The sequence below is a fragment of the Asterias amurensis genome, chromosome 14, assembly GCF_032118995.1.
Source record: "Asterias amurensis chromosome 14, ASM3211899v1".
In the NCBI taxonomy this organism is placed as follows: domain Eukaryota; kingdom Metazoa; phylum Echinodermata; class Asteroidea; order Forcipulatida; family Asteriidae; genus Asterias; species Asterias amurensis.
In genome coordinates, this window is record NC_092661.1 from 17,415,567 (window position 1) to 17,440,522 (window position 24,956).

General features: G+C 39.6%; 2 protein-coding genes across 7 annotated transcripts in view; both read left to right on the top strand.

The window, feature by feature from the left end:
- LOC139947219 (centrosomal protein of 85 kDa-like) overlaps positions 1-17,278 on the top strand; it is a 34,625-nt gene extending 17,347 nt beyond the window's left edge. For 4 of the 5 annotated variants that reach the window (XM_071945090.1, XM_071945092.1, XM_071945093.1 and 1 more), the window contains 11 exons: positions 6,227-6,828; positions 8,260-8,408; positions 9,060-9,180; positions 9,614-9,708; positions 9,985-10,075; positions 11,131-11,283; positions 12,059-12,213; positions 12,944-13,094; positions 13,935-14,105; positions 15,320-15,539; positions 16,003-17,278. In XM_071945090.1, coding sequence (XP_071801191.1) covers positions 6,227-6,828; positions 8,260-8,408; positions 9,060-9,180; positions 9,614-9,708; positions 9,985-10,075; positions 11,131-11,283; positions 12,059-12,213; positions 12,944-13,094; positions 13,935-14,105; positions 15,320-15,539; positions 16,003-16,175 — 2,081 coding nt within the window. In that variant the 3' untranslated portion in view covers positions 16,176-17,278. Of the gene's footprint in view, positions 1-1,595; positions 2,895-6,226; positions 6,829-8,259; positions 8,409-9,059; positions 9,181-9,613; positions 9,709-9,984; positions 10,076-11,130; positions 11,284-12,058; positions 12,214-12,943; positions 13,095-13,934; positions 14,106-15,319; positions 15,540-16,002 lie in introns of those variants that run through there. The other variant, XM_071945091.1, reaches the window with a different exon arrangement.
- A 2,274-nt stretch (positions 17,279-19,552) lies between these two features.
- Positions 19,553-24,956, top strand: part of LOC139947516 (membrane-bound transcription factor site-2 protease-like) — a 30,280-nt gene continuing 24,876 nt past the window's right edge. For both annotated transcript variants that reach the window (XM_071945448.1, XM_071945447.1), the window contains exons 1-4: positions 19,553-19,933; positions 21,568-21,834; positions 22,590-22,693; positions 24,328-24,574. In XM_071945448.1, the coding sequence (XP_071801549.1) occupies positions 19,859-19,933; positions 21,568-21,834; positions 22,590-22,693; positions 24,328-24,574 (693 nt within the window). In that variant the 5' untranslated portion in view covers positions 19,553-19,858. The remainder of the gene's footprint in view (positions 19,934-21,567; positions 21,835-22,589; positions 22,694-24,327; positions 24,575-24,956) is intronic.

The following is a 24,956-nucleotide window of genomic DNA, read 5'->3' on the forward strand; positions in this document are numbered from 1 at the left end:
TCCATGAACACTTCACAGTTTATGTTGGCCTTCAAAAGTGAATGTGAAATTGTCTTTTGGATATGACTCAAGAAAATCTGCTGCAGTATTTCAAGGGGAGCAGCCTGAGCGCTACATGTACCTCTTAATCTTTGATGAACAAAACATCATTTCTCATCATTTTTTCCTGTTGGATGAATAAATCTATTGTTTGCACATACATTGTATGCAACAGTTTGACAAAGTTGTTGATGCACTCCTTCAACCAATGTGGGGTTGTCTGTGAAAATTGCTGGACAAATATGATCAATTTTTTCCATGCGAGTGCCGCTTCAAAGACAAATCATAGCATTCATGATGGAAGAAAAATGCTTCATGGACATACAACTGATTTGTACATCCTGAATGTTTAAAAAAGTAGAAGTCTGCGGGTTATGTTATAGCTGTTTGTCCAGATGTTTTTGGTTTGTCTGTGGATGTTTTGGAAGTCACTGTTTACATCTGTTTGTTTTCATAAGTACATGAGGTATGATTAATCACACATTGATGTGTGGCGAAGAAAACAGACAGTCATTAATATTAATGCTGCGTGGCGTTTGAAAGATAAACATATCATTTATCAACGGATGGGATCTGATAAAAATCGACTGGTCTTTGTGAGGAGTGGAGAGTCTTTGAGGAGTAGGACAAAGATTTTCAGGCTTCAGTGGAGATCGATTTTGATTAAACTCAACAAGCGTAACAACGAAATGTGTTGATTTTTCTATTGTACAACATTCATGGTGAATTGCCTTTCTTTGATAAACTGGAATCAAAGTTTACAACTCTTAAAAATCGGCTTTTGTATGGGCGATCATTACCAAGTTTTACTTAAATAATATGTCGACCTACACCACGCATGGGATTTGAGGCATTGTATAGTGAGGTATCAATGGTTTGCGGTAACACCATTGTGTGTGTCTACTTGCCAGGTAGAGTTTGTTCTCTAGATTAAGAGAACTGTCTTGCTAGATATTCTACTACCGCTGCAGAGTAGACCTACAGTACACCATGCACTTCACCTCTGCAAATTAAACTAGGACCATCATGGACTAAAATCCTGCGATTTAAAGACATCTCAAATTACTTATCTGTGCAGAAAGCAAGATCCGTGTAATCAGACCAGTGAGATACCTTTTGAACAAAGGGAAGAAGTTCTCAAGTTTCACCGTAACAAAGGATATACAGGGATTTATATTTCAAGAAAAAAAGTGTCAGGTAACGCTAATTGAAGGACCATCGATCATCACGCTCACAGCCTGTAAAGAAGTTCTGAAGTTTCAGTGTAACCAGCAGAAAAATGACACGGATCCAGTGATAAAGCTGATGCTATAATTAAAGGACCACAGATCATCAGCCTTTTTACTTTTCATGAAGTACCCTGGAGAAGATCATCTTGTAATCCATTTGTTCATCAGATAATCCCACCTGCTAAGCCAGACTCTAATCCCCAAGCTCAAACAGTGCTAATAGCTTCGCCACATTTTATACTAATCGTATAATCCGGCCATCTAGTCCACTGGCAGTGTGGGTAGAGCATTACTCAACACTCTTTCCCACACCAGAGAGCCAATAGCAGGAAATCCTATCGCACTTGGGCTACATGTCCTGTGTGTTTGACGTGTGTCATGATCAAACTAGAGCTAGTGATCAAACCAAGGCTGGCGTTCAACTAGAGTGCACTGGACTTTTTTCCTGAGCGACCGGACATTATTTTTCACAAGTGCTGTTCCTGGTTGGAATAGAGTGTTATAAATCCAACAGTGTGGAACCATTGTTTTTTGCCAGCACAAATAGACACCCTTTTCACTTTGTCAAGCTGTCTTTTTATGCATCTAGTTATACATCTAGTTTGATTTTCATGGGTTCTATTAAAACGTGCTACACTGTATGTTCTACCGGCTAGAAAGTAGAGATATTTTTGTCGACGCCTGTTCTTTAGTACCTACTGATTGTAACTTGGAAGTATGAGCATTGGAACTACACTGTGTGTCATCACAACTTCACAAGTTGTTGGAATAAAGTGAACTGGAAATTTATTCCGCTGGAGCTGAAGTCTTTGTACATTCTACCTGTGCTCGTTTGACAAGATGCTCCGCTGGATGGTATAATTCAATTAAGCTCAAACCTGTCAGTGTTTAATTGTTCTTTCCTGAGGCTGGATAATTGATTCTGACATAATCTTTCGCTGTCGTCTTGTAGTGTACCTTGTCTTGATGCATCAAATCTCTGGACATGGAACTCAGTTTCCCAGCGACTGGTTATAATCACATTGTGAAGTCGTCCCCATCAGTCTGTGTGTATCTCATGGAGCTATATTCGCAAGAGTTTCGGTATTAACGGTGGTCTTTGTCAACGACTAATTTTTATTGTCTTCACGTCAACCAGAAAGTTATCTTTGATTTTTGTCACAGTCTTTGGGAAAGTGATTGAACATCTAAAAGGTGCTTTTACATACACTGAACATTTTTGGTAGCCACAGCTAAACACAAACTGCTCTCAGAGAACCGGTCCCTCCATGATTTTGTGTTCCCAGCAAAGAAACTTGAAGGCAGTTTTGAAACCCATTTTGAAACTCGGTTTTGGTGTTGCTGTCATACCCAGCTTAGAAACTTGATTTCTTAATCTGAAACCCGTGTTCAAAAGAAACACCATGGAAGATTTGTTCAGCTACAAGACCACTCCCACCACATCATCTGAGAGTTTGTCTCTACCAGGGAAGTACCTAAGCCCAACCTCCTTCACCTTGGAGGATCTTGGCTCATCTTGTAGCTCCTTGGAGAGTAGTTTATCTCCCCTGAGCTGCCATAGTAGTCTCAGTGACTATGAGAGTAACTGCAGTTACCTCGACTCGGGTCTTGATTTTAACACTACATGTAAGTAATATTTGAATTAAGACAGGACCGATCAATGCTCTGTGGAGGCAGTCAGGCCCCATGTCATTGCCTTGATGCCCCTTCTTGTATGAATTTAATTTGACCTTGTAGAGGTTCCTTTTTATCTATTTATGCCCCATTTATTCTAGTGATTCTAATAATTGGTTAGATGGTTACATAAATTGTTTAATTGGGGTTTTTTCTGTTATTTATTTATTTTTATTTTTTTTGGGGGGGGTGGTGTTTTTTTGTGCAAAAGCTGACCCCCTCCCCCCCCCCCCAAAAAAAGGAAGAAGGTCACAATAACATCCTTAAGAGTCCTTTTTCCCATTCTGAAAACTGTGTGGTTATGCAATCTTTATATTTCATTTAACAACTTTTTTTTTTAAGGGACCTTAGCCGGTGGTTAGCGACCTGTTGGTACAGGAAAGAGTAAGGACTAACTGCCTTACCCTGACAAGAACAAAATATCTGGCCATAAGCAATACCCCCCCCCCCCCTATTTGTTGTTTTTTTTTAACCCCCAAAAACGGTGCGATAAAACTTTAAAGAAACGTTACAGAATTGGTAAGAAATTTAGTGATGATGATAGTAGAAAACATCCCTTGAAATATTTCTGTCTGAAATGTCATAGGCCTATTTGATGAGAAATAAGTAATCTAATATTGTGTTTGGAGTTTATGGCTCAGGGAGGGTTTTATTCATTTTTCTTTTTGCATCGATGTCATGCAAAAATGTGAATCGGTTTTCCACTATTTTCTCGGGGCCCAGATGGCCGATCGATCTCAAACCTCTACAGATTTGTCAGTTTATATATCTGGTGGATAACATAGTACTTTCACTGCTAGCAACTGTTTTGTCAGCAAAACCAGTTCTGTAATGTTCCTTTAAAGCCGTTCAGAACAGGTTGAGTAGAGAATTCTTAAAAATCAAAACTGAACATTGTTTTTTTTCCCTGTTTATCGCTACACAGTGTAGAATTATCAACAGGAAAGAGGGCTGGGCAAAATGCGGTGTTTCAGTTTACTTTACGCTATTTATTTGTATTTCCTTATTCAGATTGATGGATTTCATGGTAGACTTTTGCTTCATGTTTCCTAAACTTTAAATTGTACATGCCTACACGGTACGTAGTGAAAGATTTGTTAAAACTGTTAGCAAGGGACCCTTGCTAAATTGCTCTCGTGTGAAAGGGGTGAACAGGGGTCGAAATTAAGTGTATTTTCATGGTAGTCAGCAGGGCTAGTAACCAAGAATTTTTAGTAGCCGTGATGAGATTTTGGTAGGCCAAGAAAAACCCATGTCTTGAGTCCAACACAAAGTTTATAATACACCATCAGCACAGTTCATTGCTGTTTGTGATAATGATTTTTGCATTATTTTCACACTAGCCCGCCGGGCTATCAAACTGGAAAAATGAGTAGCCCGGCTTTAAATCTAGTAGTCCTGGGCTAGCGGGCTAGTGGCAATTTCGACCCCTGGGTGAAAGAGTTCACTTCCCAAAGGTTTGATCAAAATTCACCATTTCAAAAAAGTATAAATATTTTGTAAGAACCAGTCCCAAACAGGCCTCGAATTTGACGGGAAAATCCACAAGCAGGCCTGTATGCCTTGTTTTAGAAAGGGCAAGGGCACAAAGGCAGTTTCTCCTTAGTAAGGGGCACCCTATATGAGGAAATTGTAAATTTCTTCTGAAGCATTTCAAGGGCGCCAAGGCATTGACCGCGGGACACGGAGGCAATCGCCTTCGTTGCCTCCGTGAAGTATCAGGCCTGTCACAAGACTGTAGGTCAAAACTTTCACACAGGATCAGAATTGTTTTGCACATTGACCAGAGATAAAAAAAAAGAAGTACACATAAAATCCATAGTTTAATATGTAAGCACAAGTTAGAGAAAAATTATCTCATTTTGTCTTTTGCCTTTTAGTATCCTTGGTTAGTCAACAGAATTGAAAGGTATTAATTTATCAGACTCAAAGTCAACATTTGAACATCGTTTCTCTACTTAAAAAGATAAAACACAGTTAGGTATCTGTACTCCAATTGAAAAACAAACATACAGTAGGACTCCTGGACTTGTCTAGTCGTGAGTTACTGGCTGGTGTCGCATGCAATTATGTCCTCTATGCAATACTATCCGGTGGACATTATTGCATCTGCCGGACGGTTTTGCATATGCAATCGTGTCCGCCCGGACGCTGACTGCATATGCAATTGTGTCCGCCATGCAATTGTGTCCGCCATGCAATTGTGTCCGCCCCTGTGCACAACCGTCCTTGCAGTAAATTAAACGCCCTTGGTCGACGGAACACGTTTGCCATTTTTTTTACAAGCTAAGTGTATGTCATGAATGACATGGGAAATGTTCGGCCGTTGGGTATTCCCTGCAATCATAAAATACGTGAATATTCATGCTGCATATACGTAGGTTCAGTGCATGCAAGCTCGCCTCTGCGCACACATACATGTACATGTACAGTCATGTACATGTCCATCGAACGGTTTTTGCATAGCCCCGGACACAATTGCATTTGCAAAAGTGTCCTGAGCGGACAGTATTGCATGGTGGACACAATTGCATCTGACACCGACGTAAATTCACTGACCTTGGGCTTGTGGTCCTTTTGAGCCCTACCAAACTGGGGAGAAAAATTGCTGCTTCTCCAAACCCCTTTTCACACTGAATCTCTTAATCCCCATGGAATACAGCCCTGGGGAGGCCCAGGAATTTTATTTACCCCACGGTTACTCCGGCACACTTTCACCACACTGTGTCCCTATTCCAAGAGGTTCCGATTGCGCACTTCAAGAATACCCCAGGGCTTTACCGCTTACCCCTGTTCCAGAGCAGGGGTGGCTTTTCCCCAGGGTATGACCATTTGCCGGGGGTTGACAATACTGTTAATAATTTTGGTTTTACCCATACACCGATGTGAGATAGCACTGTATACTCTGTACTTACTCGAGCTCAGTGAAAACAATTCATTACTCGTGTGGGGTTCGAACCCACGACCTTTGCAATACAAATCTCACCCAAGTAATATGCCTGTAATTTTTTTTTAAAGAGCTTGGGTAAGTACCGAGTGTACAATGCTAACTCCCATCAGTGTACAATGTGTATGGGTAAAACCAAAAATTAATATTCTCTATCCCCGATGCATAATTCCATCTCAGGCCTGGAATTTCATCTTTGAATGGGCAAGGCCATTTTCATTTTGCAAAGGGCACTTCCATTGGATCTTAAAGTCAATGGGAAACTTTTGAAGGGACACCAAGGCCAAGACCAGGGCAATGACTAATTTTGTCAATTTTTCTATTTTCTTTTTTACAGGTTCCTCCATTGCTTCCTATGAAGCTCGTACCCTTCCCGTCGCTCAGGTCACCCCCTCAAAAGCCCACCAGAGTTCCCCCCGAAGAACCGCCCATGAACGTCCCTCCTCCATCAACTACACCACGCACCCAACAAGCCATGACTTCAAGGACGCTCCCCGCGAGAAATTCGTCTCCCTAGACGCAACGTTGAATCAAACTCATTTTGACGCCGACACGGAACCACTGAAGAATAAGTGGCCGTCGGAGAATAAATGGTTGTCGGAGCCCGGCCTTGCCTATAGTAAAGATAAACTGGGTTCATCACACATGCAGAAGACACTATCTCCAAGTAGTTACGGGACAGAACATCGGTCACCAGTGAAATCTGACATGCTACCGGGTGGCACGTACACAGGGTACCAGTCGGCAGGGAACATTCATGTCGGGATGGGACATCACGGAAGGTCGGCAATAGATTATATGGACACGCCAGGGTTTAGTTCGGGGTATGGAGCGAGCATGAAGTCACATGATCTTACGCAGTGGCAGCAGCAACTGCAGCAGCAGCAGCAGTTGCAACAACAGCTGGAGCAGTTGCAGCTACAGCCGTTACATGTACATGTAAGCAGGGCCCAATTTCATTAAGCTCCTTAAGCACAAAAATAAGCTTAGCACAAGCAAAGGTCATGGGTTCAAATCCCACCCGAGTAATATGCCTGTGATTTTTTTCACAGGACTCGGGGAAAGTACATTACAGTGCTTAATGCACATCAGTGTAAGGGTAAACCAAAACAAAAGAAGCCACAAATTTTTACAAATTTATGCTGACCAAAATAAAGTTACCAGCCAAACTACTATGTCACATGTACAATTTGTGACTGGTATCCTGCTTATTTTGGCTAAGCAGACAATTGTTAAGCACTTTTTTCTGCTCAAAGGGTTTGGGTACTTTTTGTAACACAAAACACAATGTCTACAGATTTACATTTAACTTACACTGTTTTGAAGATAATGATTAGAAAGCTTACCTTAAAATATTACTTGCTGAGGTGCAGTAGTTTTTGAGAAATGAGTAAATCAATGTCACATATTAAAATAGTTTTCATCTCCTGAGATGAACATAATTTTTGTGACATTGTTTTACTAATTTCTCAAAATCTGCATCTCAGCAAGTGATATTTTAAGGGAAGCTTTCAACCATCATTATCTTCAAACCATGTAATTTTGATGTAAATCTGTGGACGTCGTGTGTTTTGAGTCGTACAAAAAGTACCCAAACCTTTTAAGACTAAACAAATCAAAAATGAAATTTTTTGATTTGTTTTTGTCATTTTAAAACATTTTAGCATTTTTCTTTTCTTTGTCTCTAAACCACATCTGAAACAGCTCTCTTCTGTTTCAGTCGTCACGATTTCATAGATCTGTTAAGCACAAACATATGCTTAGCATGAAATTTTTGCCTTGATGAAAACATTACAGGTTTACACACCAAATTTCCATGTGATTTTCAGGATAAGCAAACAACAGCTGAATACCATTAACAAGCAATATGCAACAAATGGAAACTTTAATCAAGGAAGAAATGCCATGCTAAGCAAGTTTTTGTGCTTAGCAGCTTTATGAAATTGGTAGCAGATGATTATTGTAAGGTCTCAGCCAATAATCTTTTGTGAGGATTTTTGCCGATCTGATAAGAGAGTCGTTATACTGTCTAGTCTAATTAAGTGCACCCTTTGAACCTCATTCCGTAGTAATTTTGGAAGTGCATATAACCATTAAGCCAAATTTTAAATCATTTGGCCAAATTTAATAAAAAACGTGCTTAGCGTCCTGCCTTTTTGAAAAAAGGATGGAGGAGGGCCTTTTTTTTCTCTTCTTTTTTACCAAAATTGGCCGGCACATTTTGAAAGACTGGGCTATTTTCAGCAAATAAAATCATCTGCGCTCATTAAAATGTATCCTTTTTTTGGTTGTAAAAGCTGAAAACAAATAAATATATAAATAAATATTAGCAGGTGGAGCCGCTAAACATGTTGTTTTTTTCTCCCTCAGGGTGTACAGCCAAGCTATCCGTACTCAGCGACGTACCCTTCTATTGGAACATTACCGGGTCCTAATTTCAGCCAAGATCTCGGCAAATTGGAAGGTGTGATCAGAGCGAAAGAAGGACTGCTGGATGAGAAAAACCTCATCATTGAAAGGTCAGTAATTATTAAAAAATCAATAAGTTGTTATGTATTTTTGTTCTTCTTTTTCTGCGAAGAATTTATCCGCGGAGAGTACGCTCTACTAAGCCCTGGTTACCATAGAAACTGTCTATAAATGAAAACCACATGGGTAGCTTGTACGATACATGCTTCAGATGGGATGTACAGCCATATCCATGTAAGTCAATCCATTGTGTAATGCACGGTAGAGAGCCCAACGAATTTACTGACCATGTTAAAGTTGGCAGCCCCCATTTATGGCAAAAGTTGTGAGTTTGAATCTCACCAGAGTAATACATGTATATGTACGCCTGTGTATTTCTTTTTTTCTAAAATAACACATCTGTGAATTTTTTTTTTTCTCAATTGGTCTTCAAAGTTGCAAGAGAATAATGAGAGAAAAAAACACCCTTGTTGCACATGTGTGCTTTCAGATGCCTAATGCTTTAAATATTTGAATGAAAAATTACTTCTTTCTCAAAAACTACGTTACTTACGAGGGAGCGGTTTCTCACAATGTTTTATATTATAAACAGCTCTCCATTGTTCATTACCAAGTTAGTTTTTATGCTAACAATTAGACAGCGCCTTTAATGAAATTTAATTATATTTTTATGACACTGTTTTGGGTTTTTTTTTTTCAAGGCAAAAGTTGGAGCTTGCCCACTCTAAGGAGCAGTTGAGACAAAAACAGTCTCAGGAAAGACACATGATGTACTCCAGAGCACATGAAGACAAAGGAGACTTTCTTCTTATGAAAGTGCAGGTATGTTTTTGAGTAGCTTAGTTTTTGCTAACAAAACAGTTGGTGGCAGTGTAAGCACTTTATGTAATCCACCATATACATAAACTGACAAACCTGTAGAAGTTTCAGATCGATCGGCCATCTGGGTCACAAGAAAATAATGAAAAACTGATAACACATTTTGCATGGCATCGATGCAAATTTGTATTAATAAAATGCTCACTGAGTTATAACTCCAATGGGAAATTAGTTTAATTTATTTCTCATCAAATATGACATTCAAAACGGAAACATTTCAAGGGATGTTTTTTTTTACTATCATCATCTATAGACCGTGTACATTTTATGTAAATCTGTGATCTTAGACGATTTTTTTTATTTTTACCAATTCTGTAATGTTCCTTTTAATCTGTAATGTATCTTAAATAGAAACATTTATCTCTCTTGTTGTCAGGAATACCAGTATGAAAACGCCTCGCTCAAAGCACAGCTTGCAGAACACTCATCCATCAAATCAGCAGAATTAGAATTACTTCACAAGAAACTAGGGTGAGTTTTATTCTCCTGTTTACACTAGACACAGACGTGTGTAACCCTGTTTCAGCCCAAGGAGTAGGTGGCAACAACCTCTGGAATAAAATAATTGCAGCCCACACCTTGAAGTGGCCTTCCGGCCTCATGTGTCTGGCCACTTGCATAAATTTTTGATTTTGTTAAACTGGATCTGCAAAAGGTATCAAAACCCTCTAAAAGTTAGCGAGGTCTTTGTTGCATTTATCCCCAATGCATTTTTATTTAATATGTTATTTTTATTTTTTTGTACAGAGAGACCGAGTATGAGCATGGACAGCTGAAGAAGGCGTTGAAGGAAGCATGCGAGTCAAAAACCAGAGAACTAAAGGAGATCGAAAAGAAGGTAAGAACTGGGCCCAATTTCATAGAGCTGCTAAGCACAAAAATTTGCTTAGCATGAAATTTCTTCCTTGATAAAAACAGGATTACCAACTAAATTTCAGCGTGATTTTCAGGATGAGCAAACAACAGCTGAATACCAGTAACATGGAATATGCAACAAATTGAACTTTGGTTGGTAATCCTGTTTTTACCAAGGAAGAAATTTCATGCTTAGCAAATTTTTGTGCTTAGCAGCTCTATGAAATTGGTCCCTGATATGTCACTAATCCCTGCCAGCCTCCTTTAAAAGGGAAACTGTTTCATGTAATTTAATAATAATAATAAAAATAATAATAAGAATAAGAATAGTAGTAATAATAATATTAATAATAAAGAAGGCTTGATTACTGTCGAGCAAGACCAGTCTCTGAGGACATAAATGTAATGAAGGCAAGGATAGAGAAAGCGAACGTCTCTCCTTCAGTGCAGGATGTGTAACAAGGCGGAGGAGACTGTCTTTCAAATTGTCAGCGAGTGCAGTAAACGGACCAGACGGAGTACAAAGGTCGACATGACAAGTTGGCCAAGGTAATGGGGTGTCCAAGTGACTGCAAAATGGTACGACCATGCTCCGGAGAAAGTTACAGAGACCGACAAGGTCAAGATCCTCTGGGACTTTAACACTCAGACTGATCATGTTATAAAACATAGGCGTCCGGATGTTGTAATCTTAGATAAGGCAAAGAAGATGTGTCATCTTATTAACATAGCTGTGAAGGAGATGGACAAGATCCAAAAGTACCAAGACCTGGCCAGGGAACTTTGTAAGATTTTGTAGGTGAAAGTAGTACCTGTGGTGGTTGGAGTGCTCGGCACCATTCCGAAAGCACTGGGGAAACATCTTGACGGAATTGGGACAAATGTGAGAATAGATCTGCTGCAGAAGGCAGCGCTGTTGGGAACAGTGAGGATCCTAAGAAAGACTTTATATCTAAGGCTACAGGATGTAGCCCGACTTGAGGAGTTACCGACACAAATGAAAATAGTGACCACAATTGTTTGTTATCTTTATTGCAGATGATGCAGAAGGACGAGAGTGGTGAAGACACCAAAGTGAAGTACACTCGCATGAAGGAGAAGTACGAGCGACTCAAGAAACGTGTGACTAGCCTTGAGAGATACATGGGAGACCTACCCACAGCGGAGCAACACCTCAAGAACACTGAAGTTATATCCTTTGAGATTGTCGTCTAAGTTGAAGTAGCTGATCAGGGTCACATTTTATCTGTTACGCCCCCTCTCACACTCTTCGTTCTTCTGCTAAGTCCCTTTTAACTATTCCTAGAACTTCCTCATCATATGGCGATCATGCCTTTTCCGCTTGTGCTCCTAAACTTTGGAACGCTTAACCAAATAACATCAGATGCTGTAGTTCTCTTCCATTGTTTAAAAACTTGCTGAAAACTCATTTATTTAAATCCACATACACTTATAGCTTGTTACATGTCTTGATTTAATTTATTCATTGTATAATTGTCATCGTATTCCATAATTATTTCTCTTTTGTAGTATATCTGATATGATTTTTTTTTTTTTTTTCAAAATACATTTCGTATTCAATTAGTTAGTCTCTTCTATATTCGTCAGTATTTCATAAGTTCATAATATTTCCTCAGCCACATCAGCTATTTTGACAATCTATATATCATATGAAAGGGCTTTACATACTTTACAAAAATGGATACGTTGGTGACCTTCTCGTGACCTTTTGACCTGTCTAAAGCGGAAGTCGTTATTTAATGCCTTTTAGATTGAGATGTACACCAAGTTTTGATGCTTTAATATTACACATCGAGAATACATTTTCGTTTTGATTTCTTTGCATTTTGAAGAGCTATTCACAACACTCTTTTCTTTGATTCAAACACTAACCCAATCTACAAACAATAAATTCTAGTTATTATTTTTATTATTATTATGATCTTCCTTGACTGAACTGTCTCACATCAAGAATCTGTGTGAGAAGGAGAAGCTTCTCAAGGAGAGAATCTCTCAGCTGGAGACGTCTCTCGCTGAGTCCAGGAACGCTGTCAGGAACCGTGACATCGTCGTCACTAAGCTAGAGGGTCAGGAAAGCGATCTACGAATTGAGCTAGACAGGTATCTGAGGATTATTATTATTACTATTGTTATTACTACTATTATTATTAAAAAGATTTATTGGCGCATTTCAAAAAAAAAAAAAATGCGCTTTACAATAAAAATGAAATTAAATACAATAGAAAGCAAATTTATGCACACACATATAGAGCACAAGAAACACCACATTCAAGAAGGATGAGCTGCTAAATATTTTGTATACTCATTTGTGTGTTAGATTTGAATATTGTCTGGTACAATGACGTGCTTGATCACAAGTTTCCGCTTATATCTGAATTCCTCAGACTATCAAGACAGTTGCTATGTCACATAATTAGGGGCAAGCTTTCGCAGAGTAACGTAAGAGATGATGAACACCCACACACAATTTGGAATGGATGTGTATGGCACAATGGTACCAGGGTTTGCTCATCCTGGAGGTTGCTACATGTATACAAAAGCTTGCCCCGAACCATTTGACATAGCAACTGTCTCTATAGTATGAGGAATTCAAATGTAAGCGGTCATTGTACCAGACATTATTCAAATCCAACTCGCAAATGGCTTAAAACACAATGTCCACAGATTCACATTAAACTTAAAGCTTCCTTTAAAATATTACTTAATGAGATGCTGTAGTGATTTGTGATTTTCACTTTTTTTTTTTTCCCCTCAAAAACTTGCAGATTAACAGGTATGAGCACTATATGAGAAGCCACTATTATTTTTATTCTTATTATTTTAATGTTAGCTTGAAGAGTGAAGCAGCTCGTCTTCAGTCCGTCTTGGGAGCTCCTAAGGACGCTGATCCAACAACCTTGAAGTTGTTCAGTCGTACTGCTATGGAGGAACTGGTCCACGAGAGAGACGAAGCCAAGGCTGAAGTGGAGAAACTTAAAAAGGTAAGTCAGGATGTAACAACCGTTTCAGATGGGCGCTCCAGAGTCCCGCCAAACCAAATTGATTAGGAGCTACTCTAGGTCCACCCAAATAATTTTTTTGTTTCAGACAGGCGAACTTAACATATTATCTTCATCATCATCATCATTTAGTGGTCGCAACCCGAGACGCCAGAGGTGTTTATCCATCGTCATGTTTGGAAGGTCCACAATGTCAGACTCCGTATCTCTACTGATCACGTCAATGTAGTTGAGTGGTCTAGGTCCTCTGTTAGGGCATGGCAGTCTCCAATATGACACGTCAGTGGAATAATTGACTAAATATTGCATTGAATATTTATGAGATTTATAATAACTTCAACGCCTCCAAAAGCCTGCGTCCTGACACTGTCTATCACCCCCATTCTGAAACATCTTCACTGGCTCCCTATCTCTCAAAGAATCGTCTACAAGCTGATGCTCATTGTCCATAAAGCACTTAACGGCAAGGCTCCCAACTAAATCTCAGAACTCACTTCAAGTTTATACTCCATCAAGGAGTCATCAATGAACCTCTCGCCACTCCTATGAGGTGCAGGTTTTTTTCTTCAGCTGCGCCGTGCATCTGGAACTCTCTACCAATTAATCTTAGATCTTGTCCTTGTACCACAGAATTCAAATCTTGTTTCAAAATTTATCATACGTCACAGGTTTTCAAGAACTAATTTAGTTGTGTCTGTTTTCCTTTCATTTTGTTTGTGGTTTTACTGCGCCTTGAACACCCAGATATGTGCACATTACCAGTCTTTTATTTTTATTAATATTATTTTTTTTATTATTATTATTAACTTGCATATTCATTAGATGGTGGAGAGCAAGCACAGACAGTTGAAGACGCAGCAGTCACGTCATCAGAAGGCTGTGAGTGAGCTTGAGGAGAGACTACAGCAAGAGGAGGATACCATTACAGCTCTCAAAGAGAATGCTCAAACTAAGGAAGAGGACCTCATGAAGATGAAGGATTCCATGACATCGGTGAGACAGTATTCACACTCTCTCCATAATATTAATAATAACAACAACCAGTTTTTATATAGTGCTTTTCATACCCGAAGGGCATCTCAAAGTGCTTCAACATTATTACCCCTGCAGCCGATTTCACGAAACGCTAGGATTAATGCTATCTCGAGTTAGGACGAGTTACTCGTCCTAACTTAGGATGGGTTCAATGCATCCTTTTAATAATATAATTATAACAAATTCTTATATAGCGCATTTCACAATAAATCGTATCAATGCGCTTTACATTAGTCCCCTGGTCATTGGGCCAATAAACATCCCTTTAATCTTTCTCAGCTCCCATTAGGGAGTATACAGCCCCGAGCTACCGTGGCGCTCCGAAAGCTTTTCATTCACAATATTAACCTCTACCCTCGCAGGTACCCATTTATACCCCTGGGTGAAGAGAAGTAATTATAGTAAAGTATCTTGCTCAAGGACACAAGTGTCACGACCGGGATTCGAACCCACACTCCGGTGAATTAGCACCAGAATTTGAATTCGATGCTCTTAACCACTCGGCCGTGAACCTCTACTTTTGTCTTTGCATACGGAACTTAACTTGTCTAAAGTACTAAGATTAATCCTAAGTTAGGAAGAGTTTGGTAAATTGGACGGCTGGTCGCTTGGCCTTAAATCATTCTTTAAACCATCTCAGTAAAAGTGTACCTGTTTAGGGCTCACGCTGAAAAGCTTTGCTTCTTAGTGAGCTCCCCTGCAGTATCCCAAAAGTGTATTTATATCTGCCTGGCTAAACTGTATTAGGTGGCATGGTTGGCGTGTGTGAAAGCGCTCGCCTCTCACCAAGGTGACCTCGGTTCGATTCCCGGCCGGGGCCATATGTGAGTTGAGTTGTGCGTTGGTTCTCTGCTGTGCCACAAGGGTTTTCCAGACCTTCCGGTTTTGGAACTCTTTGGATCTTGGCTGTGCTCCGTGGTCGTAAGGGGTTAATGTGGCTGGCAGCTGAAGGCGCCCTTGCATGCCTGCTTTTCAAACACGTTGTAGCCATGTCCTTCGCAATTCAGCTCTTAGCTGCAAGTAAGGATGATTAGCCCCCCAAATTATTATTATTATTATTATTATTATTATTTGAGACATGTACATATTATTGCCTGTATTAGTTTTCTTACTGTGAACACAAACAAAATAAACCTTGAAATCTTGAAACCCTTCTTCATTCCATTCCATAGTTGGCCAAACAGAGTCAGGAATTATATGAGCACAATCTAGACGTCCAGGAACGCAACCAGGCCCTTGAGAAGATTGCCTCATCGGACGTCTTACAGGCGAGTCACCGCCTCATCCGTGAGGTAGAGGAATGTGTTGCGGAACTCCACGGTCTGGTGCAGGTCTGTACGCAGACTGCAGAGGGTCAAGAACCTAATGTGTCTGTGTTGTTACGCTTCAGAGGTAAGAAACCCCCCACCCCCACCCCCCCAAAAAAGAAAAGACTGCGGCCTGAAAACTGTGTCTTTTTATGATCGCGCGTGAAGGTTTCCATCGCGCGACCATCGCACGACAGACTATAAACCGGTCTTTAGAGACTATAGTGGCTGTAAGCAGCTTGTACAAAAATGCCCGGAGTAGCCGCAAACAGTCACAATATTATTTGACCAACTTTTGCTCAAACAATGGGCTCAAAAAAAAAGGTTGGAGGCTGAATTATCATTTCCCTATTCCCATGTAAACATAGAATCTACAACACGAAAAAAAAAACCATGTTACAAAACTCACTATACATTACCAAAGGCTTTCTTAAAAAGAAAAGTTTTGAGTTGTGAGTTAAAGAGACTTTGTGAATGCAGTACAAATTTTTGCTGGCAAGTGATTTTTAAACACTCTTTACTTTCTCTGTCAACCTTCTTCCCTTTAGCGCCATGTGTTAGCCATGATCCAGAAGGAGCAGAAGGGGGTGAGCTGGACACAGATTCATTACACAGTAAACTCAAACAAGTTAAAGATCTACGGGCAGAGATTGATCGTCTACGAAGCCTGGTTTCCAATAAGTATGCAGAGGACATGGGCAATGAGTGTATTACACAATGATGGATACAAGGCATTCCTAGTATTGTCCCATTGCACGACGTGCAGTGCACTTATAATTATACGCACTGATCCTGTCTGCCATTTTGGAAGTCAAAACAGGTGTTCCCACAGGACTTTTTTTTGCTAAAGTATCGCAATTTTTCTTTAGAATAACAAAATTAAATCCAGTGGGGGCGCATGGTAAACTGACCTCCCTGTCAACTTACCACAACCGTGATGTAAAACTAACAGGGCGAAAGAGGTTGCGGAAGACTTCCACTCAGCCACGGTAACTTAATGGGGCAGCCAAAAAAGTTAAATAGGAACTGTGACCAAGCTGTAACACAAACACGCTAATTAACTTGTTAAAATACGTCATGTACCCAGTTGGTTAAATTATACGAAATAACCGTCTTCCAAAACTTTTCATGCATGAAAAAAATATACTTCTCAACCGAGGTATTGTATATATTTATTTATAAAACAACAGAGAAATTAAAATTATAATGACAAGTGTATAATTTAGACATTAGAAGTGCCTTGTGTTTGTTATTAATACTAGAAAGGTATCATGTCAGCGGTTCCCACCTTCATGCTGATTCATACAAGGTTTTTTGCAGGGTACCAGTCTTAAATAAGAGGTGCAGCATTTTTGGTGGTGCGTACAAAATTTAACTGGATAGGAAAAATGACCTGAATGTGTTTGTGTAATATGCAATCAATATTTAGGTAGAAATTCTTCCTAATTTTAGTCTGATTTCCGATTTTGATTGGCATGCGAAAAGTCTGAAATAAAATGGTTAATAGAGAGGTTTTGCAAGTGTACAGATACTGATACGTCGACACTTTCTGTGTTCACGTGACGCGTTTCTGCGACTATCGTATTTTGCATACACGTTGGCAACGAATACGTAGAGAAACGGATATTGTTTTGCAGACTTTTAGTTGGATTTTTTGTCCCAGATCAAAAACATTTCCCACGGAATTGCTTTCACTAGTATCGTGCTTGATATAGTTAGAAAATTGTTAGTCATTTGCAAGCAAAACGATGAGAAAATGCAGTGTTTTAAACACAGGGTGTCTATCGGTCATGTTTGACAGAAATAAAATCACTCATGATGAATTCGAGCGCACTCAAGTGAAACATACCTATAGTTTGCGAAACAAAATCCAGCACGCGACTGACGTGAACGGCTACAGTTATCATATCCGTATCTGTACTGTATCCGCATGCTTGCGAAACCTCTCTAATAGCCTGAATAGACCACTTAAGCCCATATCATGTATATGTAGGGCAGCTCTTGTACTTTTGATTAAACGTTCCCACTGTTTTTTCCAAGAAACAAATATGCCAAATATTTACAATATATTATTCATGATTTTGTTAAATTATTAAGTTATACTTCACTTTATTAAATTCCAACTTTGCACACTGTATGTTATAACTTGTGCATGTTATTTTGCTTCAAATGTGGGTCTTTGGAAGATTTTGTTCATGTGACAAAATGTTATCTTGGGTGAGGTTTTGTAGATAGTTTGTGTATATTGTATTATTTATTGAGTTGAGTTTGTAGTGTAATTTGAAGAGATTATTTAAGGATGGGTTCAAAGGATAGAATGGTGTGTCACTGGTTTTTCAATGGTTTTTCACCATGGTTTAAAGGGTCTGGGTACTTTTTGTACGACACAAAACACAAGGTCTACAGATTTACATTAAACTTACACGGTTTGAAGATAATGATGGTGGAAAGCTTCCCTTACTTGCTGAGGTGCTGTAGTTGTTGAGAAACTAGTGTCAAAGTGAGACAGAAACTCTGCTCTGTGATTTTGTTTTCTCAAAAACTTGATGACTTAAAGGCAGTGGACACTATTGGTAATTACTCAAAATAATTGTTAGAATAAAAACTTACTTGGGAACAAGCAATGGAGAGCTGTTGATAGTATAAAACATTGTGAGAAATGTCTCCCTCTGAAGTAACGTAAATTTTGAGAAAGAAGTCATTTCTCAGTAAAATATTTTTAATTGATAAATCAAGCATCTGAAAGCACACACCTTTGTGTGACAAGGGTGTTTTTTCTTCCATTATTATCTCGCAACTTCGCAACCAATTGAGTTCAAATTTTCACAGGTTTGTTTATTTGTGCATATGTTGAGATACACCAAGTGAGAAGACTGGTCTTTGACAATTACCCATAGTTTCCAGTGTCTTTAGAGAGGGCATGCAAGTCACATCTCACACAAAATAAAAAATCAATAAACAGGTGAGATATTTTGAAATAAAAATTCTTAATTGCTGACACTTTATGAAATATTTGTAACACTGAAAAATAGTAAAAAAGATTGTATGTATATTTTGGTCACATACTCAACACAAGTGTCTTTCCAACATTTTTCCAGATTATTGAATGAATAAAGGTTAAGACAAAAAACAGAATGTTTCTTCGGCTGTTTCTTTTTCTAAAGAACTTTATTTTTTATTGTTTGTATAAGGCCAACCCTAAAGAAAAACATGTTTAGCGTCTTCCCTTTTAAAAAAAAAGGAAGGCGGGCCCATTTTTATTTAAATGGCTGTCCGACACAATTTTAAGTATAATTGGCTGGGTAATTTTTTATTTTTTTATTTTTTTCCCACTGAGATCATTAAAATATCGGGGGTTTTCTGCGAAAAAACTTTCCGACAATAATAATTGATAAATGGAAATTTTGAAAACGCTCAATCATCTACATCTATAGGAGTTCTCATCGAAGCCTGTTGAGCAGCTAAATGAGGGAACGGTGTGCTGTGCTTCCAGCAGTGGACACTTAAAATGTGCTTTTGCATCTTTAATTATTTTTTTATACAGGTAAACAAAATTGATTGGTGAAGTAAAACAAATCAGTATACCTTCAACCCTATAATTACCATGTGCCCCCTTAATTTGAAGCTACTTTCTTGCTACATAGTCGCTTCAACTAAACTACTATTTCTCATTGGAGTAAAAAATGTGCCCATCCAAATAATACGTTGTCCCATTATTGCTCCATGGGTGTCCATATTATTAGAGGGTGTTTCTTTTCCTTTCCGACCGCACGGGGATCCCCCTTTAAAAGATGAATCAGCTGCTGTTGATAAGCAGGTCAATGAACTTTGAACTCTGAAAATAACCCTTACACTTTTATGACTAACATATTATCACTACGCATTTCATGTTATGAAGCTAATTATCGGAGATAGTTGTGTTTTCTCCCTCTAAATAAAAAAAAAGGTATCCAAGAATATAATAAATGTTATATTGAGGTTTTCTGATGGGTTTAGATGTTGTTCAAACAATAAAACAATTGTCAGTCCGCACTGTGTTTTGTTTACCAACAACGCGGAAGTGTTGTTTGTTTTCATTGTACATCATATAAACCATCACACATGTGTTTCGTACGAGGAGAAAGCTCTAGAAAAATCATTTCTACTTACTTCAATTCAAACGCATAATCGCTAAATTTTCAAATATACTTTTTACATGAAGTCTTTGTGTAATACTTGTGAACTGTAACATTTGTTTTGATGTCGTGAAAACGTTAAATTTGAGTCTTATTTTAACACTGTAACGAGAAAAACAAGACCTCTTCCGTTCGTTCGTCGACCGAGCAGTCAGTGCACGGTGTGGGCGGGCGTTGCGGTTCGTCGTGTAGCGACTGGATCACCATCGTGAAATGCCGCAAACACACCATGTTGAGAACTACATGGATTGCAATTCTACTTGGGTTTTGGTCATCTCTGTACTTGGTGGACACATTTATCAAGGTATAGTGAAACAAGTTAAAATATATAAATAAACAGAAAAATAGACAATTCTATTTACTAATTAATTTGAATTTTGATGATTATTCTCTGATGTTCAGAACCTAAAATTAGCATGAGGCCTGTTTTGACATTGAGGTTTTTTTCAAACTGCATTTGGGACCTACCGCCGCCGGGTAATGCGTTACGTAAGGACGAAGAATGGCTTTAAGTAAAGTTAAGTGTCGTGCTTTGAAGGGCACAAGTGTTACTGTTTAGATGGGTGTCATGCCAAAAAGTGAGTGTGTCATTCCAATAGGAGACTTTCCAACGCAAGGTGGCAGCAGACTTACCGGGTAAATTTCCATTGTTTACGTAGTTCTGAACGTGCGCATAATTCTGAGAACAAAGGATTTACCCGGTAAGTCTGCTGCCCCCTATCGTCCCCGAAAGTCTCTATTACCGATTATTCTTCCTGCGTGGACATAACTGCTCCAGATATCACTCAGCAATATCTCAAAAAATGCAACCAAATTCAAATTTGTACAGGGTTAGTTTTATTGTTGTATTATAATTATATTATCTACATTTTGTATAGAATTAGAACTATCAAATAATTCCAAAAGCCAAAAGCTCCCTTTCTTTAGGATAGGAAGTCCGCAACTTATAACAAGCTATAAATATTGGGTGCGTTCGATTAGCTTCCCTGGGTCAACCCCGCTGTGCTCACTCGGGGTCACTCAGGTGAGCCCCCGACAAGGGCTAATCGAGGTGCATGCAGCACCTCAGGTCACCCCTAAGTGACCCACTCCACAAGCAGTGCACTGGGGGCTGACCAGGGTGAGCCCCGTCACATCTATTCGAACGTACCGGGTAGGCCTGGGCGAATTATTCGAATATCCGGTTAATGGCGAATAGGTTTTCCTATCCGTAACCGCGAATGCCTTTTTTTTCTTAACCGGATATCCGCATAGGGCGTGAATACCTATTCACAAACCGGATAATTCTGTAATTACAACCGAGTAACCGGATATTCTTTAATATCCGAATATCCGCGGACGTCGGGCGACAACTGATATGAATGTTTTGTCTGAATCCTTAAGAAACTTCTATTAAGACAGCATAAAACAGCATATATTAAGTATTTAACTATGCTTACCTCCGTGAAGAGTTAAAACAATGACATTTCTGACGTAATTTGTTCAAAGATTACAAAAGTTTTCCTTCACGTAGAGTCAATCACGATCAAAAGAAAAAGTAAATCGCCATCTTTAAATTAGATCCGGTCATTTTTATGAATGAACCGAGTGACACTGTCTAAAACTAATATCAATCCGCCCATAAGATCTCATTCACAAACGAACAGCGCCCTCTAGAGGCAAAAAAAAATAATTTTTATTTTTTTTATTTTTTTTAAATAGCGCCCTCTAGCGGCGAAAAAAAAAACCTATTCGAATATCCGGTTAATTTCGGATAGTTGGCTAGCGGTATCCGAATAACAAAATTTCACTATTCGCCCAGCACTAGTACCGGGACAGACCAGGGTCGACACAGGGAAGCTAAACGAACGCACCCAATATTTATAGCTTGTAAAAAGTTGCGGACTTCCTATCCTAGTTGTTCACTTTAAATTCTTCTTCTCTAAATATTTATCACAGTCGAGTAAGAGGTGCGGTCAGCAGTACGTTGAGGCACAGGAACGCTATGGTATACAAGTCTCCATAGGGCAGGTACGATGGTACACAACATGCTTCAACCGCCTCTTTCTACGCCTTGGGCAATGGAAGCCTCGATTGATACAGATGTGGTTCAGAATGGGTGCCTTTGTGGGCGTCTTGTTGATGTTTGCATCGGTGGGATTATTGGTGTCAACTCTGGTCGAGGCGTCGTCCAAAGAATCACCAGAACAGGTTTTGACTCCAGTGGTAAGTTGCCGGATGGATCAATTTTTTTCTAAAATCAAACAAAATGTTTTAGTACATGTCAGTAAGTGTATACGTAGCGTTGCCTATGCACACTTTGTACACTGTATAATACAGGGCCACCTTGACTTCCAAGGCCTGTTAAGGGGGGCAATGGATTGCCTTGGCTTGGTGCCCTTGTAATGCTCCCGTAGAAATTTAAAATGTCCTCATAGGGTCACCTTTGCTAAGAAGAAAATCAATTGATGCCCATGCCATTTCAAAAACAAAGCACACAGGCCTGGACTCAAAAGTGACAAACAATATTTCAATTGGTTGAGGAATTATCCAAAAGGTTTTGCTCAAAAGACTCATGGAGAATAGGAAGAAACTATAAATACATAAACTTGCGGGTACAACCATGTGTGTAAATCTCTTATGTGGGTGTGTTGGCTCTGAAAAGAGCAGCCAACGATTTCACAAAACTCTTCCTAACCTAAGTTTGGACGGGTTACTTGTCCTAACTCGAAATAGGATTAATCCTAGCGTTTCGTGAAATCGACTGCAGGTGTTGTATCGGCGTTTTGAACAGTATACTCTGCTCGTCATATCAGGAGAAACACTCTTTTCAGAAGCAATACTCCCACATAAGAAATTTACACACATGGTTCTACCCGCAAGTTTACTATTTATTAATAGTTTCTTCCTCACCATGCAAAGCTTCAAACAATACTACATGGAGAATACTTTTTTTAATTTAAACGTTTTTGTGTGTGTAGATGCCTGGTGTCAACCTGCCTCTCAGACAGATCACCTACTTCTTCTCTGTGTTACTCATCAGTGCAGTGTGGCATGAGCTTGGTCATGCTATAGCAGCCGTCAGGTAAGTTGACACCATAGAGCTGTATATGTAAGAACTAGAGGGCGCACTGGCCTACTGTATATACGCGACCCGGCATGCGTGCAGGCGGCCATTTTCTGAGTTGACAAAACAGGCATCTCACAGCGTGTGTTTGTGCGGCCATTTTGTAATTTGCAAACAGCATTGCATCAGCATTCAATAAACACAAACTCCAACGTGTACTTTATATTCAACGCGCGTGCAGAATGGCACGCGTGTCTCCTTTGGGGTCCCGTCGCGTTTGTGCAAACAGCATCACCTGTGCACCCTCTAGTTCTATAACTCTATGGTTGACTCTCCAGAAAATCCCGTTCTATCACCCCCATTCTTAGATAACTTCACTAGCGCCCTACATGTAAATCACAACCAATCATCTTCGCGGTAACTCGTAGCACCGGCTGTATACTCCCGAGGGGGCTGAGAAAGATTATAAGGATTGCTATTGGCCCAATTACAAGGGCACTAATGTAAAGCGCGTTTAGACATATGTATAATGTGTTAGATAAACATTTGTTACTATTATTATTATTCAAGCTAATGCTCATTGTCCTCAAAGCACTTAATGGCAAAGCTTCCACTAAATCTCTTCAAGTTCACATGAGGGCCCTATCAGTAATCTGTAGAAGTTTTGTACACAGTTCGTCGTACTGGGGGAAAGAATCTCCAGGGAGACAAAATTTCCTGCCGCACCGGTGCACCACCAACTGAGCTATCTAGCTCTAGTAGACCGATCCAGTAAGCCCCGCCCCATTACGTATTGACCAATCACAACCCTTTACAGAACATTGTAGTCAGACAAATTAAGGTCCGACATGCGTGCGCGTATGCTTGGCGCACGCAGCAGAGTTGTGCAGAAAGGCATTGGAGAGGCTCACATGTTCTTGCTCACACGTGCGCCGTGGGCGGAGCCTAATGGATTAGTCTATTATTGTGACATCGCCCCGCGTTTTCCCTGTGCGACTTTGCGTTGAATTGTCACTCTTGAAAGTCCTACTGTGCGTTTCTATCAATGATTAAAATCACTGCAGTCAAACTTAAAAGACCAATCCATTAAGCTCCGCCCCATTGCGTATTGACCAATCACAACGCAACGGGGGTCCGACAAATAAAGTCTGACATGCGCGTGCGTATGCTTGGAGGCGCGGCAGAAATGTGCAGAGAGGCATTGAATACCAGGCCTGTTATGGTGATATGCTACATGTATATGAGAATGGTTAATTAATATTACTATTAAAGGCAGTGGACACTATTGGTCATTACTCAAAATAGTTTTTGGCATAAAACCTCACTTGGTAACAAGTAATGGGGAGAGGTTGATAGTATAAAACATTGCGAGAAACGGCTCCCTCTGAAGTGAAAGAAAGAAGTAATTTTCCACAAATTTGATTTCGAGACCTCAAGTTTAGAATTTGTGTGACTAAGGTGTTTTTTCTTTCATAGTTATCTTGCATATCAAATGTTCACAGGTTTGTTATTTAATGCATATGTTGAGATCACCAAGCATGGCACCAAGTGAGAAGACTGGATTTTGACAGTTACTGTGTCCATTGTCTTTAAGAGGTCCAATGAAAAAAAAAGGCTTCAATGTCCTAATTTCGCTGTCTTCACCCCCACAGGGAACAAGTTCGAGTCAATGGCTTTGGTATGTTCATCATGGCCATCTATCCAGGAGCGTTTGTTGATCTCCACTCTGACCACCTGCAAGCCATCTCACCAGCCAGACAACTGCGTATCTACTGTGCTGGTATCTGGCACAACCTGGTCCTCGTTGCGTTAGGAATCTTTGTGTTTTATGCACTACCTTATCTACTCAGTCCTCTCTACATAACGGGGGCTGGAGTAATTATCACAGACGTCCTCAAGGTTTGTATAATTTACCCTTTTCACACGACAATGAAATTGTTTTACTGTGGTTTAGTCTTCGAAGTGTGGGTTTGAATCCCGGTCTTGACACTTGTGTCCTTGAGCAAGATACTTCACTATAATTGCTTTCTACTCAGTGAGATGAGAAAGATTAAAGGAATGTTATTGGCCCAATGAACAGGGCACCAATGTAAAGAGCATTGAGATGGTTATTGTGAAAGGCGCTATATAAGAACTAGTTATTTTTATTAATTTTGTCTTCTTCTTTTATTCACAAAGATATTTCACAAGGAGGTAGCCTCTAATTACTCAGTTGAAAAACACAAGACCACCGTTCTAATGTGCGGTCATGAGTTTACTGGCCCAAAGCTAAAATCACTGG